Source organism: Sphaerodactylus townsendi, linkage group LG10 (genome assembly GCF_021028975.2).
Source record: "Sphaerodactylus townsendi isolate TG3544 linkage group LG10, MPM_Stown_v2.3, whole genome shotgun sequence".
NCBI classification, from domain to species: Eukaryota; Metazoa; Chordata; class Lepidosauria; order Squamata; family Sphaerodactylidae; genus Sphaerodactylus; species Sphaerodactylus townsendi.
Window position 1 is genome coordinate 27,952,895 of NC_059434.1, and position 19,021 is coordinate 27,971,915.

General features: G+C 42.8%; 1 protein-coding gene across 3 annotated transcripts in view; it reads right to left on the reverse strand.

Annotated features, from left to right (window-relative positions):
- Positions 1 to 1,606: 1,606 nt before the first annotated feature.
- FGL1 (fibrinogen like 1) overlaps positions 1,607 to 19,021 on the reverse strand; it is a 44,660-nt gene continuing 27,245 nt past the window's right edge. For all 3 annotated transcript variants that reach the window (XM_048508834.1, XM_048508836.1, XM_048508835.1), the window contains 5 exons: positions 18,810 to 18,969; positions 17,442 to 17,539; positions 15,327 to 15,415; positions 12,897 to 13,084; positions 1,607 to 2,764 (listed from right to left, as the gene is read on the reverse strand). In XM_048508834.1, the coding sequence (XP_048364791.1) occupies positions 2,605 to 2,764; positions 12,897 to 13,084; positions 15,327 to 15,415; positions 17,442 to 17,539; positions 18,810 to 18,969 (695 nt within the window). In that variant the 3' untranslated portion in view covers positions 1,607 to 2,604. The remainder of the gene's footprint in view (positions 2,765 to 12,896; positions 13,085 to 15,326; positions 15,416 to 17,441; positions 17,540 to 18,809; positions 18,970 to 19,021) is intronic.

Here is a 19,021-nt window from a genome sequence, read left to right on the forward strand (position 1 = left end):
AATGGCAAGCACACATACTGTCCTTCCCCTTTACCCTGCTCCAGACAATGAGACTGAATAGGTGTGCTGTGTCTCCAGAGATCCGCCTTAAAGAATTCAAAATATGAATTTCATAAATGAATAAAAATAATACAAGCGGTCAGGTCAAGCATGCAGGCTGAACAAGGCTACAAGAAAAAGATGATAACATGTAGGCCATTTCTGCATGCGCTATTTATCCCATGGCTGTTTGATCTGCAATGGGGTTTCCCTATTGTTTTTTGTTTGCATAGGGATTCTTCTCCTGTGAAGTGTCCCTAGCTGAGCCTAGCCACCATTTTGTCTGCCCACTGCTTCCTTGTTCTTTTCATGCAACTTCCATTTGGGGAGGTTGCCTGTCACCTTTTGGGGGGTGGGATTTTCACCTTTGGTTTAGCATTACTTCACTAGACCTGATCAATTTCATGTCAATTTCACTGACTTTTTTTTTAAAAAGTCCTTTTGATTGTTCTGAAATGGTGACCTGAAGAATGGGAGGAGCTGCTGTGATATGGATGGGGGAAGACAGGGAGGGCAAGAAAACCCAAAGTAAGCCTAATGCATGTGGATCTCCTTCACTTGCCCTGAAAAGGGAGAGAAAAAGTCATGCTTTGAAAGCATCTGGTAACCATGGGGATTCTCTAACCTGAGAGCATGGTCAATTTCAAAGAGGGGAAAACGTCTGCAAAACTGAGAATACAACCTGAAGGGAATGTACACTTAATGTGAAGTAGACCATCTATTAACGAAGGGTATATAAAGGAATGATCTGGAATATGTGACATCATTGGACTAATTAAAGCATAATATTTTCTAGCTAGCGTGAAATTCTGAAGGATAAATTGGGCTCCTTTCAGTCTTTCTGGCACAGTCATTGGGGAAACAAAACATCAGGAGCCTGGAGCATAGAACATGCTTGCACTAGCGCTCTAATGAATATAAACTAGATCAGAAATTAATTAAAAATATGGTTTGATCCAAAGATTTCCTTCTGCTAAATGAAGGGAGACCTTGTTTGAAACCCATAGATGGACTAACCATAAAGAATAATAAATGTTACACATTTGATCTGAGAAATAGGCCTTTGACCAGATCTTCCACTTTTTACACTCTGCTTTTCTTCTGAAATTACCTCTCTAAATCCTCCGTTGCACATAAACGTTATGTGACAAGTTGGGCATTACAGAAACTGCAGTCTATGCACAATGTGGCAGCAATATATAGGTCATTAGTTTAAAGCACCTGAAAAAAAACGAATTGTATCGAGTGCGATTTTAGAACAGAAAAGTTGAGATTGTGAGAGGCTTACCTCTACAGAAATGATAGAATTAAGGTACCATTAGTGCTGTGTCCAGAGTGAGTAACCACATGGTGCAAAATCAACAAGGATCCTTGTAGATATTTAAGAAGTAACAAAGATGTTGAATCCAAAACCATCAGGAACTTAAATGGCTAAAAAAAAGCAGGGCGGGGGAGGGTGGGTTTCCAGAAGTTTAAAAAGAGCATTAACTGCTACAAGAGACAAAAAATGAAAACTTACTTCGAAGTCCAGTTACCGCTAAATAGTTGGCTAAGACACATCATAAACTGCATGGTCCAATATTGTTTTTATTTGCAACTGTACAAAATCCATTTGCCAAAACCCAGCTATATATGCTTTTGCTCAGGGATCCCAACACCCGTCAAGTGTTTTTAGAAAGTGGACAGGCCCAGCAAGACTTCTGAATGACCTTTGGAGATTTGATTGGCTGTGCAGATTTTTTAAAATGTTGCTTTGACAGCAACTGCCACCACAGCACAAGGATCTCCACTGTGTGACGGCAGATAAGCTGTGGCAGCCATTTTGTGATATGCCCACCACAGTCCACATTTCAAAGGCTCAAAAAAGTTGTAAACCTTTTATTTAGCTCATTGACAATTAACATTTATCTCCACTGAACTTCTATACAACGCTTGCTGTGGAATATCCACATGACAGTTTTCCCTGCAGTTTCCTTATCTTAGCCTCACATGGCTGATATTTGTCTCATTTATCTCCTGAACCACTGGAGAGGGTTTTTTAAGCAGTAATTGTTATATTGCTATAGTATGATATACAGCTACAGAGTTATATGGCTATAGCAATATGCCAAGGAAACATCTTTAAAACCTCCCCAAAGCACTCTGATAGCACAGGGAGGAATGATAGCTACAGGGGGCCTGGGGCAAGGAAAATGGTGCCAGAGTGGGTGGGACCCGAAAAAAACAATGTGGACCATCCCATCCACATTGGTGAAAACGTGTTTTGGGGATGAAATTGTTCCAAAAGGATTACCCCAAAGCAGGCTTAGGAATCATTGCAGCAGAGCAAGGGGAATGCTGAGAAGTGCACAAAAGCATAGTGATACTGTGCAGACTGTGCGGGAAAGGCCCCCTCCTGTTCGGTTGTTGCCGTGAACCAAAACAACTGTGTGGAGGCAATTTGTGTTGGACTGCAGCCACTATCCATAATGTTGTCAATTTACACAGAGGTAAGTGAGGAAAGGATATGTCACAATACATTTTAGACCCATTTGTTTTTAAAAAGAAGAGTGCAAGAACACAAGTTTAAACCTCAACGGGGCTGAAGTCTGATGGCCTCACTTTCATGGTGACAGATTTGAGAGAATACCACCACCCGCGCCACGTAAACCACACAATTCCGTTGTCTGTCGCTGCTGAGTAAGGCCCACTGTAATACAAGCCGTTTAGGTTGGCGGAATGACATCTGGAAGGAAAGGAGAGGGGGAAAAGATGAAAAAGAAAGGATGTCCTTCAGATTCAAACCAAACCATCTATTACCCTTGGCATTTACACACATATGGCTGTTTGTATTTATACACATATGGCTGCTTGTATTGCTAGAATCTAATTATACAAAACGTTTCCTGACTCTTCAATGTTCACGATTCACAATCGGGACAAGCTGATGGTGCACATTGCAACTGAGCACATGAACGTGTAACTTCTTCGTGATACATATATATATTTTTTTTAATGACAGGTTGGAAAACATTTTGAACACCCGATTTCCAAATCAACATGCTGTGGTAAGATTATAGTTTATGCCTGTATTTATGGAGTTCAATACTTCTAAATAACTGGCTAAACCAGGGGTAGGGAACCTTTAACACTCAAAGAGCCATTTGGACCCGTTTTCCACGGGGAAAAGAAAACACTTGGAGCTGCAAATAATTTTTGACATTTAAAATAAAGATAACACTATATATATATGGGGTTTTTTTACCTTTTACTCCGCTCATTCTGAGAAGCGCATGGATGCACCCGCCCTGCTACCTGCAGGGTGGGCAAGGATGGGGCCAGCGGCTCGGCTCATGGAGCCACAGTGCAAGGGCAGAAGAGCCGCATGCAGCTCTCGAGCTGCAGGTTCCCTACCCCTGGGCTAAACAATTACAAAGGATCTTGGAATTCAAGACCGTATTTCTAAAAACAGTAGGGAGTCCTTCCAGGAAGGCACATGGTTAAAACTCCTCTATGAAGCCTAGATCTTGGTAATCACAGGGTAGCTGCTTTTAAAAAGATGGTGCACAAGTTGTAACAGCTTGGAAAAGCAGTCAGCTGTAGCCTCTAACCATGTGGTCAACCCAAGATTACTGAATATCTTGCTCCTGTGGTTTATTCAGCAATTAGAAGCGGTGGTGGTGGTTGTAGCCCAAGGACCTATGGTCATCATCAGATCCGATCTTTGCCAAACTGATCCAAATCAATTCTGTCAAGAGGACAGAAGTCATTTTTCTCTTGATTAAAAAAAAATGTTTGTTGGCATGTAAATACTATATAATTCAGGGTTATACATCCATGTAACTGGTGTTCACTGAGTGTCTTCTGTGCAGGCACACTTTCCCTACCACCTGCCCTGCTACAAGTTCTCAGATTGTGTTCTTAGATAGTTCTTGTGGTGGTTCAGAAGGAGCTATGGGAGGGAGCACTATGACATTGGCCCATGTGACCATTTAGGCGGGAATGGTTAACACAGCTCCAACAGTGGTTTAATAACCCCCTAGTGATTTTCAGCTAGAAGATCTTTCCGTAGCAAGATAGTGGTAATGTTGTACTCACCATGTGGAAGATTACTGATTCCATGCGCAGTAACCACCACTACACAGAATATATTTAACTTGCAAATGTTTTATTTGGTATTTAGACTTAACCACACGTCAAAACACCAGCTTTCTTCTGTCAAATGATGTAAACCACTATGTGTGTCAAGTTCCTTCAACCTAATATCCCTGAACCATTCAGTAACCGCTAGAGCTGATTTAACCATGATGTTAAACACAATAGTTATGTAAGGTCCCTCAGAAGCCCTTATCTGACAGCAACTCTGTATGGAATGGCTGCTACTGTGGTCCTCTTAAAATGGCTAGTATCTCAACTTGACGACTGATCCTTTACCTCATGACAGGATTCAGTTACCAGTTGTGCAGAGATATAAAAAGGGTAAGAACTTGTCCCTCATTTAGAGAATGACCTCTGTTGCTCCCTCCTCCTTGACAGTGTTCTCTGTGACAGGGTTTGAGAGTAGCATTCTCAGAACAAAAGACCTGCCTGTTCTCTTTGTCTGTCGCTTGAATGCCATTAGTTCCTGCCTATTAATCAGCTTCATCGGAGAATGCTTTTCCAAATTTGTGAAGATTGTGCCTAGGGACAAGGGTTTTTGGCAGGGAAAACTGCCTGACGGGAATGTGGGTTTGCGCACTTCCTTGGTTAGTTGTGTTGGAGTAACTTCGTGAGCGTGTGTGTTAGAAATAACATGCCGGAACCAAAGTAATTACTGTCAGCCCAGTTATTAGGGAGCAGATTTGTATTGCTTAGGAAAGCTCTTTGGCAGGTTAAATATAGGCAAACTGGCAATGAGCCAACAGCTTAGATCCTCTGAGCTACCTTTTAATTGGCTATGCAGATATCCTCCCTCTGCATTTCTAACAGATCTCTCGTTACCTCCACAAACTGACTTCAAAATTCTCCTTGATGCTATGAGATATTTTGGTATATTTTGTTTTTACAAGAAAGAAAGAAACGGTGGTGTTTTCATATCCATGTTTTCCACATGGAAAACCCATCAGTATCATCTGCAGTCAATTGCCATGAGTCAGCTGGTTTGCGACAACAGTACAGGAATGTAACAATAGCAACCACGTGGGCAGTATTTATTTAGCAGCCCTGGCACAGAGAGACTGAGAGAGTGAAAAGAATCTCTCAGCTGACATCATATTCCAAAGCTGGATAGGATTTGTTTCTAAGACCAGAATGTACTACCTGGACATCTAAGTACTGTTAGAATGGCCTTTATTATGACTGATGCAGTGAGCAGTGATGAAGGGGGGGGGGGTGTTTAGTGCAATGACACTTAGGGGGCCTGATACATTTTCCTCACTATCCCTCCTTGTGGGATTCCCTGCAGGGAGGGCCAGGCTACCTAGTTTCAGAGCTGGTGGCTTGTCATAGAATCATAAAGTTGGAAGAGACCCCAAGGGCTATCAAGTCCAACCCCCTGCAATGCAGGAACTCATTCAGTCAGTCAATCTTCATTATGGTCATAGACCAGCATAAGGTAGATAAAATACAACCAATTAAAATATAAGCTATATTAAAACAATAACTATAAATCTAAAAGAATCTGCTTGGAAAAAAGCAGCCAACAGAGAATGGTATAGGAACATAAAGGAAATGAGAGAAAAAATGTAAACATTAAAAGGAAACCAGAAGCCTAAAAACTAAAAACTAAAAAGAGGGGTAAACATAAGGGAACAATGAAATTGGCAGAAGACTAACTGTCAAATGACTCTTAATAAGACAACCTGAAGAGGTAGAGGGTGGGTTGCCATTACCTCATGTATGACCCTTAAGTATCTGGCAAAGTGGTGGCTTGAACTCAAAGCATGTAGCTCTATATGCTATCTTTGCCGCCTGACTTTAGAGACAGTTACTGGCCCAATCTCCTGTCCATCAAGATGGCCAGTGAAGGAAGTACATCCTAACGTTAGCTGCTATCTATAGCCTTTACTCCCACTCAACCTCCAGATTTTCTGCTGCTAGGTGATGAGGATCCACCCAAGTTAGAGGCCCCAGCTTGCCGCATGCTGCAGTAACAGATGGAACAGGGTAACCTGCAAGCAGTGGTGGGATTCAGCAGGTTTACACCACTTCAGCAGAACCAGTTGTTAAAATGGTGCTTGTAAACAACCAGTTGTTAAATTATTTGAATCCCACCACTGCCTGCAAGGGTGTTGCGTTCATCAGGGTGGGTATGGAGCTGGTAGATGGGGATAGAACTTTCCGATTGTGTAGCAGCTGTGACAACTTCAGATAATTTAGCGCTGTACAGTGGTTAAGAGCAGGTGGAATCTAATCTAGAGAACTGGGTTTGATTCCCCACTCCTTCACTTGAGCAACAAAGTCTTATCTGGTGAACCAGATTGGTTTCCCCACTCCTTCACATGAAGCCTGCTGTGTGACCTTGGACTAGTCACAGTTCTTTGAGAACTCTCTCAGCCCCACCTACCTCACAGGGTATCTGTTGTGGAGAGAGGAAGGGAAAGTTGTTTGTCTCCTTACATGGTATAAATCCAGACTACTTCTTATGGAGAGGCTGAGGGTGGCATAGTCAGTGCCAGAGAAGTCAGAAGCGCCTCAACACTAGGACAGGGAGGCTCTTTAATGAGAAGGAGTAGAAGTTTCCCTGTTGAAGACAGCCTTCTTTTTACAGAGGAGCAAAATAGCTTTGAAATGTAAGAGACATCATCTATGACATTTCTAGGTATCTGAACTCGGCCTAGCCATGTCCTCTGGCCTCACTGTTTACTCTCCCCGACACCTTCTACATCCATATTACAACTGCCAAGATAACACTTGAGACATCTGGCGGGCTCAAGTCTACAAAAGCCTATGTCAGAATAAATCTGTTAGCCTTAAAGGGGCAGCTAGAAACTTAATTGTGTGGTGGAATAAAAGGTTAAACAGGTGACCACAGATCCCCCTTAGCAATTTTTCAGGGCTGTTAAACCAGGAGACTTACTTTTGAGAAAACAGACATCAAAAACAAACTGTGCATATGCCTGACCCACCAGCCATGCCTCATTGCCAGCCAGGGGCTTGAAAACTCTCCAATTTTTTCAGTGACTGGCACAGAAGGGAAGGAAGGAAGCCACCCATCTGTGGTGGTTGGATGATTTCAACCTGGTGAATCTTGGGGAGAAGCTGTGGCAGAACATCTGCTTTGCATGCAACATTCCCAGGCTCAGTTGCCAGCCTCCCCAGCTATAAAGAATCAGGCCATAGATGACGTGAAAGCCCATGAGCTGACCCCTGGAGAGTCGCTTGTCAGTCAAAGTAAACACGAACTAGACCAAATGGTCTGACTCAGCATGAGGCAGCTTCATGACTGCCTTCCTACATGTGGAGACCTCCTCATGTCTTCATGGAAGGAGACAAAATCCCATTGTGTAAAAACAAAACAAAATTTTGGCCAGGTGGAAAAAAGTCCAGAGAGCTCCATCACCTTTGATTTTGCTTATGTGACTCATATGTCACTGCTTTCCTTTGGCCTGCAGCACACAGCTTTGTTCTTGCGCACACTCTGTTTCGCGGTTCCAATGCTTCATTGTTCTGTACAAAAGGAACAGCTTTCAAAAACAGCAGCGGTGGGGAAACGAGACAGGCACTGTCATTTTCAGAATGTATTAACACTGCAGAACAAAGTCACCATCACACGGCACTGCCCGTTCTTAAAGACGTACACAATCTTGGATCTGCAATGCAGGGCCGTCTCATTCTAACTGGGCAAAAAAATGACCAGGAACTGATCCATCTAACTACGCAGCTGTTGCCATGCTGTGACTGGAATGCTTGAGCTAGGTGTAGAGACGTTTTTTCTGCTCACCATGCATATTACTGCACTGTCGTTTCAGAACTGAAAGCCCCATCACATTGAGGCTAAACTGAACCGACTTTGGAGCGTGTTTTGCAAACAGTTCTGTTCCACAGCTGTGCTGCTGAGATGGCCAGCCCAGTAAAGACATATCAGCGTCAGAATGAGAGGATGTTTTCCTTGCCCTGTCCAAACACCAGACCTACTGCTGGCACACCAACTATCCTTTTCTGCGCTGTGCCAGCATTTCTCATCAAGAGAGAAAAAGTAAAGGAACAGCAGGACTGCATTTTGGAAGTCCTCATGCTTGTTCATACACATCCTCCCCTCTCCCCGTGTGTAACCTCAGCTTGTGGGTTCTGTGGGGCAGAATTTTGCAAATAATTTAAAACAACCATCCACCATCAGATCCTTTGAAGATGCCAGCCACAGATGCAGGCAAAACGTCAGGAGAAAATGCTACTAGAACACGGCCATACAGCCCGGAAACCACACAACACCCCAGTGATATTGGCTGTGAACGCCTTCAACAATACATTAAATTTAAAACAAATTTTCTTTTTTACTTTTCACTTAGCAAATCATATATCAAAATAGAACTTAGTGATACAATAAAACAATGACCTTATTCAACTTTAACAATTAACTTTTCCTGCTGGTTGTTGTGGATTTTCTGGACTGTGTGGCCATGGTCTGGTAGATCTTGTTCCTAACATTTTGCCTGCGTCTGTGGCTGGCATCTTCAGAGGTGTATCAAAGAGAGAAGGCAAGAGACAGATGCAGGTGAAATATTAGGAACAAGATCTACCTGACCACGGCCACACAGCCCAGAAAACCCACAACAACCAGTTGAATCCGGCCTTGAAAGCATTCAACAATACAATTGACTTTTCCCTTTTTCACAGCTTGCCAAACCCAAGTCCATTTTTTTCCTCTTGTAGTGGCCCCTGAAGTCTCCAGGTGAACTGCTGGTGCACTGGCCTCAGAAGATGATGGTCCCAAGAGAACTCCCGCCAAATAAACACAGCCCTTAAACAAGGTGTTATGGGCCTATAATTGAATTTCAGCCAGGCAGCCTTGCTTCCCTCTTCTGCTTTCTATGCATTCTGCACCCTTCTGCCTCTAGAGACTCCACCCATTCCTGGCTCATTTATCCCTATGTAGAGGTTACACTCGCATGCTGCACTGGGACCCAAGACTTCCTGGTTTAGAATTAAGTGCATTTTTGTGAGTTCCAAATTGTCCACTTCAATGAATTGCATCTTCTTTTCAGCCTTCAAGGTTTCTAGGCTTTCAAACTATTATTTAAACCTGGTTTGTAGGTAGGCAACAAACAAACAGCAGGTTGGTACAAGTGTAAGGAATTTTATTCACAGATCAAACAAATTACAGCTTGTTCAGTCATCTCTGTACAAACCTACGGCATTCATAGCCTAGGGGCTCTGAACACAATCTACCAACAGATCTCTTTTGTTCTCAAAAGAATTAGGTGACAAACCACTCAGCGCAAAAAGGTAAGACTGCAAAACCAAAGTTAGACCCCACCATCATAAGTACACTTACTTAGAATAAGGGTTACTTATACCATGCATAGGATTGGATTACAAGCAATTTTATTTTTTCTTTGGTCTTCTACAAAATAATCTAAATTTGGCTTGAAACTTGCAATTAAAATTAAACAAACAGGGAAATAATAAACCTATCAACATTGCTGTACTTGGTGACCCTAAAAAACATCTTGGGATTGAAATTCTAATGCTTCACGGGAAACAATGTTATTGTTATTATCTCCGCAACAGAGTCTCCTTCTGAAGTCAGTGGAAAATTTGACTTAATAGAAAACAGGATTTACAAATAGGTTCATTTTATCTTTTGATCACTGTAGCATTGATGACGGAACTGAAACAAACTGTACTTTCGCACAGTAAATTTGGCTTCAGATCAATCAAAATTTGGACTGATTCCATAACATTTGCAGCTACCGGTGATATGACTGGCAAGTTATCAAGCAACGGACAGGTCTAAGCAACTTCCCTGTAAAAATCCAGAATAAATAAACAGTGACTCAGGCAAATGCTGAAGCTGATTCTGACTGCAGCCCTTACCAGTGACTTCAGATTACTCTCAAATGGCAAAACACAATTAATTTCCAAAAGAGCATGCATATTTTAGAGCTGCTGCATTACTATGTTGCTCTGTTTCGCAGCCAATTACATGTTGTGTTCATCTTTCTCAGAAGTTGCTATTGAAATTCCTTTGTGTGGCTTACTAACAGAGCATGTATGTACTTTCATTAAGAATTCCCCTTGATCCGATCTGATTGATGCTGTGCGATTTGGGTGATGTTGCTTAAAAGAAGCAAAATGGTTCTGCGCAGGTTGGGGAAAAAACCAGTTTGTTATCCCTAGTGCTCACTTGTCTTCCATACCACACACACATCATATCTGATCTAACTGTAGAGGCACACCACACTCAACAGTGGTAGACTCATCCTATAAATGTCAGCAGTTTAAAGTCCTATTAGAAGGGGTGGGGATTTCATACCTGAAAGAGTTTCTCTTGCCCCCACTGGTTTTCTCTTGGGGGCAGTGGAATAGGTTAGCACTCTCTCCCCCTTACAATGTTTTAAAACATCTCCTCAAGCTTGCCATTTAAAAAAAAATAAAGAAATAGAACACAGTAAAGCAGTGATGTAGTGGACTGTGAAACTAGGACTGGATTCTGTAGTGGGCAGTGCAGTACATGGTGGGGGGGGGGACAATTTTGCAGTAGCTGGGAATGGCACTTCCATGGTGCAGGTGTGCTGCATACAAAGGGGTTTTGGGTGGTGTGGGAGCCAAGAAAAATGGCAGAGATCCCTAGTTGCAATGACTCTAGATCCCTAGTTGCAAACACTCTATGCAACTCAAAGGGCTGCATCATACTTTTAACTGGCATGAGTCTATGCCCGCCAAAGCGGGCATTTGCAAGTCAAAAGGCCACAGGAAGCTGACAAAAGTTGGTTCCGCTTCTGGGAATGCTCCCAGAATGCCCCACCAGCACCAATGCGGGCTCCTGTGGCAGAGCAGCACTGGCACTGCAGCAGTTTCCATATATGGGTGCCGTGGAACTGCGCAAACCCCTGTCACTGGTGTTAGTGCCCCTCCTGTCAGTATACTTGTCCCTTTGTACCAGGGTATGGGACACTCAAGTTGGTGCACCTCCACGCCACCTCCACAACTGTTTCAGCTTCCCCTTGGGGATGGCACTCTATGTCACTAATAAAAGAAAAGTTCCATCAGCAGACTGGAACAGAGGACCCCCCAGGAACAGCACTGAGGGCAGTCAGAAGTCTGCAATGGAAGAAAAATCAGTGAAAATCCCTCTTCCTTTAGTAGAAATGTTCTATGGGATCTCTGCATTCGCTTCCCCCCCGCCCCAGCTACACAGCAGCTGAGGAGCTCCTGCCTTCAATCACCACACTCTTTCCTCAAGTCAAAATGGCTCCAGGGGTAGAATTTACACCATTTTGGAGTTGCATGGACATGGCATATTCCACATGCAGCTCCATTACAGGGCAAACATGTATTGTGTAGTTTGGCCCCCAGTCTAACCTACTTTGATTGTTGGGCGCATAAAATGGAGGAGGGGAATACCATGCACACCACACACTGAGTAGCCCATGCCATTTAAATGTGCAATTTGTTCCTTAGTGCTGAGGGAGAATATATGAAAATGGGAAGCACTTTTAAGACACAGGCCAAACAATCTGCTTAAGTGGCTCATAAAAGACAACCACAGGATTGCTAATAAATCAGCTATATGCTGACAGCTGCATCGCAAGGAGACTAAAACCTCTGGAAAATAAGAAATATATCTTTCAGCAGAATTCAAGCTGATACAAAACACTGTCAAGAAGAGCCAAAGTGCTGTCTATTCTCCCAGTGGGTTGCAATATAACCCGATTATACTGAGCAATATTTGAACTGATGTTTCTCACTGGCAGCCTGATTCACACCTGATAGCAGTAGTGGTACATAGGGGCCAAAGTCAGTCTTGCAGTACCTTCCATTCTGTGATCACTGATCCATGTCCTCTGATTTCCCTTTGTTCTAGGCCAGGGGTAGGGAACCTGCGGCTCTCCAGATGTTCAGGAACTACAATTCCCATCAGCCCCTTTCAGCATGGCCAATTGGGAATTGTAGTTCCTGAACATCTGGAGAGCCACAGGTTCCCTACCCCTGTTCTAGGCCTTGCGGCAGTGGGATGGTCATACCCACTGTTCTTTGGCATGGGTAGAAAATGATCTAGCAAGGAAGTGCCAGGTTTCAAGGTATCCTCTGCTTTATGGGAGACCTTTTGGTAGCACATCATAGAGCAGTGGTGGTGAACCTTTGGCACTTCAGATGTTATGGACTACAATTCCCATCAGCCCCTGCCAGCAATTGGCCATGCTGGCAATTGGCCAGGCTGGCAGGGGCTGATGGGAATTGCAGTCCATAACAACTGGAGTGCCAAAGGTTCGCCACCACAGTCATAGAGCACAGTGATGGCACCTAATTTTGCTAGAATAGTTTTTTTTCCCATACTATACCCCATGCTATGCTTATAACAAGAACACATGCGGTGATCTTGAACATGTATACTCGCATGTGAATTCTGCTCAGTTCTTATCAGTCTGCAAAGGCTTGTAGTCTTAACAGTGAGATCTCAAGGTTGACTCAGCCTTCCATCCTTCTGAGATTGGTAAAATGAGTACCCACCTTACTGGGGTAAAGTTGTGATTTGATATCACTGCATGGATCAGTAATGACCTAGTGCTTGCACAGGGAACTACCTTGATCCTTTTAATATCAGTGAATATGTTTGGCGGGCTAGCATTTTTTGAGACTTGGATTGCTATCCAGATATTGCAAAATAACATTAGTACAAATGCATTTAGGGTCAAACTCTCAGTCAATTATTTCAAATACGAAGTAAGATATCGAACCTGTTAAACCACCAGCCAGAATTGTCTTCTTCAGCACAATTCTTTTCATACTTGTCGTTATCTCTGTCTTTGGTGCTGAATTTCATTCCTTGGTGGTTTGCCCACCATTTCACTTCAGGGTGAAAACCCCCAGTGAAAGAGTCACCTGCTGTTCCTGAGTACTGTCCACAAGTCATCATGTAGGAACTCTGGGACAAATCGGAGAAGGATTGTGAATCACATCTGTTTCATCTCAACATTTAAGAAGTGTATTCTTAAAAAGCAATATTCACAATCTATGTAGAAACACTGACATAAGTACCAGCATGGTGTAGTGCTTAAGAGCAGGTGCACTCTAATCTGGAGAACCAGGTTTGATTCCCCACTCTGCTACTTGAGGTGTGGAGGCTTATCTGGTGAACCAGATTAGCTTGTGCACTCCAACACACATGCCAGCTGGGTGACCTTGAGCTAGTCACAGTTCTTTGGAGCTCTCTCAGCCCATCCACCTCACAGGGTGTTTGTTGTGTGGGGTGGGGGATAGGGAAAGGAGATTGTAAGCCACCTTGAGTCTCCTTACAGGAGAGAAAGGGAGGATATCCAACCTAATAGGTAAGAAAATACATGCCATTTACTTTACTTTCAGTTTTTTATCCCACCCTACCCCTGCCTAAGACCAGGCTTAGGGCAACATACATATAATCAGTATGACACGAAAGTATGACACATTAATTTATCTTAAATGGGGACTGTGATTTCTGCCAATTTCCCTCACCCATCACACCCTACAAATGTTCCTTCTCTTAGCCTGGTTGCTCTCAGCAGCTGCTGTTGTCTGTAGCCTTGAACAGAGAACAGAGAGAGGGACTCAGCTACCTTTATAAAGTTCTGCCCCATCCTGACGGCTAGAGACACAGTGGTGCTTTCTGAAGATTGCAGAGTTCCTCTTCAGTTATGGCCAGGGAGAGAGGAAGGGAACAAGAAGGACAGAGAGCAGGCTTTCACCTCCAGCTCATCCTGGCCCTGAGCAGTAGGAACACAGTTGCTGGTGTACATGTGAAGCGGAAACATTATCCTGCCCTTGCTGCCGCTGCTGCAGTCTAGGGCTTTATTGTAGGAGTAACATGGATAGAGAGTCGCCTCTTATCCTTACTAACCCTTTTATAGTCTGTCCTGTATCTGATGGTGGTTGCCTGGATGGCAGGATGCCCCTCGCCTTTCCTGCCAGTGTGGTTGTCCTGCCCTAATGGGGAAAGGATTAGGTAGTATGGAATGAAAAAATAGAGGCGGAGGCCTACCACCCTGGAGAGCTGCTGCCAGTCAGTGATTCTTGAAAGACCAGTGGTCAGACTCAGTGCAAGAGTGCTTCATGTGTTCATTTTGGGTGACCAAATGACTTGAGCCAGCCATGGAAATCTAGTAGGCTGTAGGTAGGGACTGACCCAAGGTGAGCTTTGTAAGTAAGCAGGGATTTGAAGCTAGCTCCAAAACGATAGCCTCTGAACTAGGAATATGCAAATTTTAAAAAAAATCAGTGGTATATTGGACCTGAAAAACTATCAGTATTCCTGAATTTCAATAATGATATGATATTTGGATTTGGCTTTTTTTCCCCTACCCTGGGAATCTGAATTTTTTCAGGTCCATTATTCCTTATGGGGAAATTTTCCAGGTGGCTGGGAGAGTTGCTTTTGAAGGTACAGGCATCAAAACTGCAGTGGAGTGGCTGGCTCTTGTCCTTTAAATAACCCCCACATTTCAAATAGATCGGACCAAGTGGTCCATTTCTATAGGCCCATGAACAAGGTATATAGGCCACAAGACTTCCTCTATTATTTCCTATGAAGAAAAAAAGAAAAAAAATCTGAACTGCCTCCAAGCAAAAGCCACACCTACAAGCAGCAATTACTGGTCAAATCATGCCTCCTACAGAAAAACCAGCACAGACTGTAATTTCAAGAGAACCACAAGCCAATGCGCCAAGCCAAACTGGACCAACATCAAACCAGAGAATCTTTGCTGCAGAAACTGAAGGTGAGGGTGACCTTTTGCAAACCTAGAAGAACCAGTGGCAATGAACAGAGTGCCTAGCGGAATCTAGTGCTGCTGTGGCAGCACAAGATCAACGGGGCTACTTTCAAAATGGAGAACAAATCCAAACACTGAGTAACACTGAAAATCCCAGAAGGGAACACAAAGCAACTTTTGCAAAGAAAAAAAAGCATTTGTTGAAACTGACCAAAGCAGCCTGAATCGTCTGGTTTCTCAAAAAAATTCCTTGATATATTTGGGATGCCAAATATACCTGAAAAATATCAATAAGGTACATCTCTGAACTTATATATCTGACATTATCTGTGGCAACTGCAGAACCATTCTCGTGTGATAATTTGAAACCTAATTTATATTAGACATTTTAATCTGCCAGTGAATTCAAATGCTTTGTATTACCTGTTCATCCCCAAGTCGGAAGTTTTCATATTGTGCAAAGCGCTGTTCTCCAATAAAATCCGACATATCTATTTTTAATGTATAATTTCCTAGAACAACAACAAATGATTGTGAGTAAATCATCCACATGCAAGAGAAGGAGGGCCAAATAAGCTTCTGCTCAATTCACTACGAGCATTAAAGGACTCCTGTGTGGTATGCTGATCCTGGCTTATCGAGCCACTATCTAAAGTTTGATTTCCCCCGGTTAGAATCATGCTGAGGCATCACATCTGGATTGCACACTGACATGTTAATACTAGCTTTATTTAAGAGTGTAATTAGAAGGCTTCTTTTCTGTATTCCCATGAGTTGGTAATCATTTCAGAACATTACTGCCGAGATTCCCGAATAAAGCAATTTGTCATTGACTCTAACCAACTGGATGTCATGCCCCTAGACTGTTCTATAACAAGACTCTTTATGCAGTTGCTTTCTTTATTATGAAGCAGCACCAGGAATAAGCATTTGGATGTCTATTGCCAGAACTAAGCAAAACCTATATTGCAGTCACCATTATACCCCACATCACCTCCTATGTCATCTTACCCCGGCCAACCAGTTTCCAAGAGAGGATGGCACCCCTCCAGTCCCATGGTCTTTTGGAAGAAGAAACCACCTTCCTCCACCAGGGTCAAAACAATCTACATTCTATACTATTGACAGAAGTACAACAGCAGGTGTCTAATGAGCTGATAATGAGCTGAGAAGGACCAAAGCAGTCTAGCAGAGGCATAGCAGGGAGGGGGAATGAGCAAAGACAGGTTCCCACATTCCGGGCTGGAGTGAAAACATGGCAGGATCAAACAAGGGCTGATCATGACACTGGATCATACCAATATGCTTCTCTAATTTAAGGACAATAACTCTGCCAAGGCCATTTGTGTGCATGTGGAAGTGTCCGGTGTGAAGTGTCCTTGAACTAAGGCTATTGCATCACCAAATCAAACAAAAATGTGTGTGGTTTCTATTAGTGGAATATGCCCAATTCTAATAGCCAAGGGCAGGTTCCTGCTCAGAATTTTTTTAAAAAACACACACAATCCAGCCAGTTTAAGAGACTATAAACCCAGATTTAAGAGGCTATAAACCCAGGAGAGCCCCCAGATTTACTCAGACAACTTCCCCCTCCAAGTTGAGTGTAATAATCCAATGTGGCATTTGGCATGGTGGCAGCATCCACCATCTCCAGTAAAAGGGGAAGGGAGGAGGGAGCCTTACACTGAGACACAATGGAGAGGAAAGGAGCCAGTGGGAAGGAGGGAAAGTGAAGCTTGAGCCAGGAGGGTAACAGAGACCATGAGGGTGCAATTTTCCATGCCCCATGAGTACTTCCAGGGTCACCCTCTTGAAAAAAATATAATTCATTTTTGAAGAGCCAGAACCTGTTGAGATTTGTTCTGGTTAGCACAGTGTTAATTGGTGCCAACCATCATGGTGCTATTTTGTCTTCCAGTCAGGAGAGGTTTCCCACCATTTTTGTGACCAGTCTCTAACCAGACTATCTTGGCTTCAGTCTCAGCAGTACATACATGAATCTCCTGCTCTACCTGGCCTTTCTCTACTCTTGCCATTAAAAGGGAGCTTTTAATCTTTTCTTCAAAATATGAGATAGCAACATGCATATCTACTTAAACATGTATTTAATCATGGTGGCTATTTTATTGTTTTAATATTTGCTGTATGCGAATGTAGTTCAGAGGTGTGCCTGACCTGTTCCAAGAAAACAATTAAAATAAAACCATTAAGGGGGGATGGGTGTGTTTTCCAACATATGATATCAGATACTGCCACCATCTGGACAGGAGTCGCAAGATGTCAATTCAGGATGTAACACAACCTGCAACCACATTATAGAACTACAGTGGAAAAAAAACCTGGCTCTCATAAGAAACCTGGAAAGCAAACCCTCAGAAGGAAAGAGCTCCTAATTCAGGCTGTCTTGACAAAACCCTGACACAATTACTGTTGAACACTATAGGCTAAGTATGAAGGTGTCTCACAGAACTGAAATAAGGCTGTGGATAAATCAGCTTGTTCACCTTTGCTTTCTGACTGAGAATGCACAGATCTTACCCTGAGAGGTCAGATAGTGAAGATTTTTATTTCCAAGCCAGTATTCACCCTTTGGAGAAGCAAAATCACCAAAACCTTCTTCATAGTCATCCCAGTTCCTGAAAATAAAAAGTAAACCTAATCATTTGTGTCATTCAAAAAGGAAATTATCGGATTATCTTTAAATGCACCCTTTTAAGTTCCAAAGAATACAAGTCTAAAAATGTTTTCTTGGTAGTAAGCCTAACTTAATAAAATTGGACTAACTTCTGAGTGTACCTGCTTAGATCTGCTCCCAGAGTCCTTTAATTATAAAAAGACACTGATATATTTGAAGGTTGCTCTTGGTTTGTGAAGTCTAAGCAGAGGGACACCCTTCTAAACCCACTACCTCCAGTGGATTTAGAAAGGACATAACCCTGCTTGGGGCATCTCTGTTGTTCCCTCCTGTATAACATGATTAGAATATCTTCCCACATGATTTTGAACAAATATATTCCCCCTTTTTTCACACACATACATGCATGCACGCTTTAAGCCCTGGGAGAAGAAAACAGCAGCACTTGTGTGATATGAACATGGATATCCAACTTTCACATGGGTCTCGACCCCATGTGACTAATCTGTTTACCCTGACTTTCTGTTGGGTTATTTAACTTAATATTTAGCAGAGTAGCGGAATAAAAGACCATGAGACACTTTCCCTAACTGGCCCTCCTTCACTTTGATTATTCTTTTCTTTCCTCTTGTTTTTACTTGTTACTTGTTTTAAATTGTAAGCATGTGGACTTTTAAAATGTAATCTCCCAAACAATTGCAGTGCTTTACAAACCAGGTAATCATTTGATGAGGGCAAAAAAATTGCTGCTTCACTTTTGCCTTGTATGAACTCCTTTAGAATGTCAAGGTCCAAGAGTCCACCCTGAGCCCCATGCCAGGATGAGTTCCTACTTAATCTCCTCTTGGTATCATTATTCAGACCCCAACTCAAAGGAAACTTCTACCTTCCAGGAAACCATACACATTATCTCCTTCCCAAACCTATAATGTTTTGAGATTAGTAATAAGAATCAGAAAAAAGGATCCCATTCCATCTGTTTGAAAGTTAATGCAAGAAATAGAGCATATCTCTCAAACAGGTCCCCTAGGAGATGATTTGACATATGGAAACCACTAAAGAGTTCATACCATGCCCTGTGTGTGTGGCAATGGGGAGTAATAGCATATACAGCACGTGTGAATCAGAACCACAGTTGAATTCAGCATTCTCATATAAAGGAAGAAAAATGTTGCACCTTTGACCTGGAACAATGATTGCAATATATACCACTCACCCTTTCCATCTCCCATTGACTACCATGGCAGCTAATTTTAAAGTTCAGCACTTACCTATCAAAATTTTGACTCCCGTCTGACCGTCTCTGAAAAACAGTCCATCCTCCTCCTCCTGACATATCACAGTAGGCAACAAACCCACTGGGGCTCCGGAGAGGTTTCATCTGGTAAAATCCACTGAGTTTGTGTCCAGCATTATAGATCTCGGCACAATCTGTGGCAACCCAACACATTAATCATTCCAAACAGTCAGTTTGAGTGCTGTA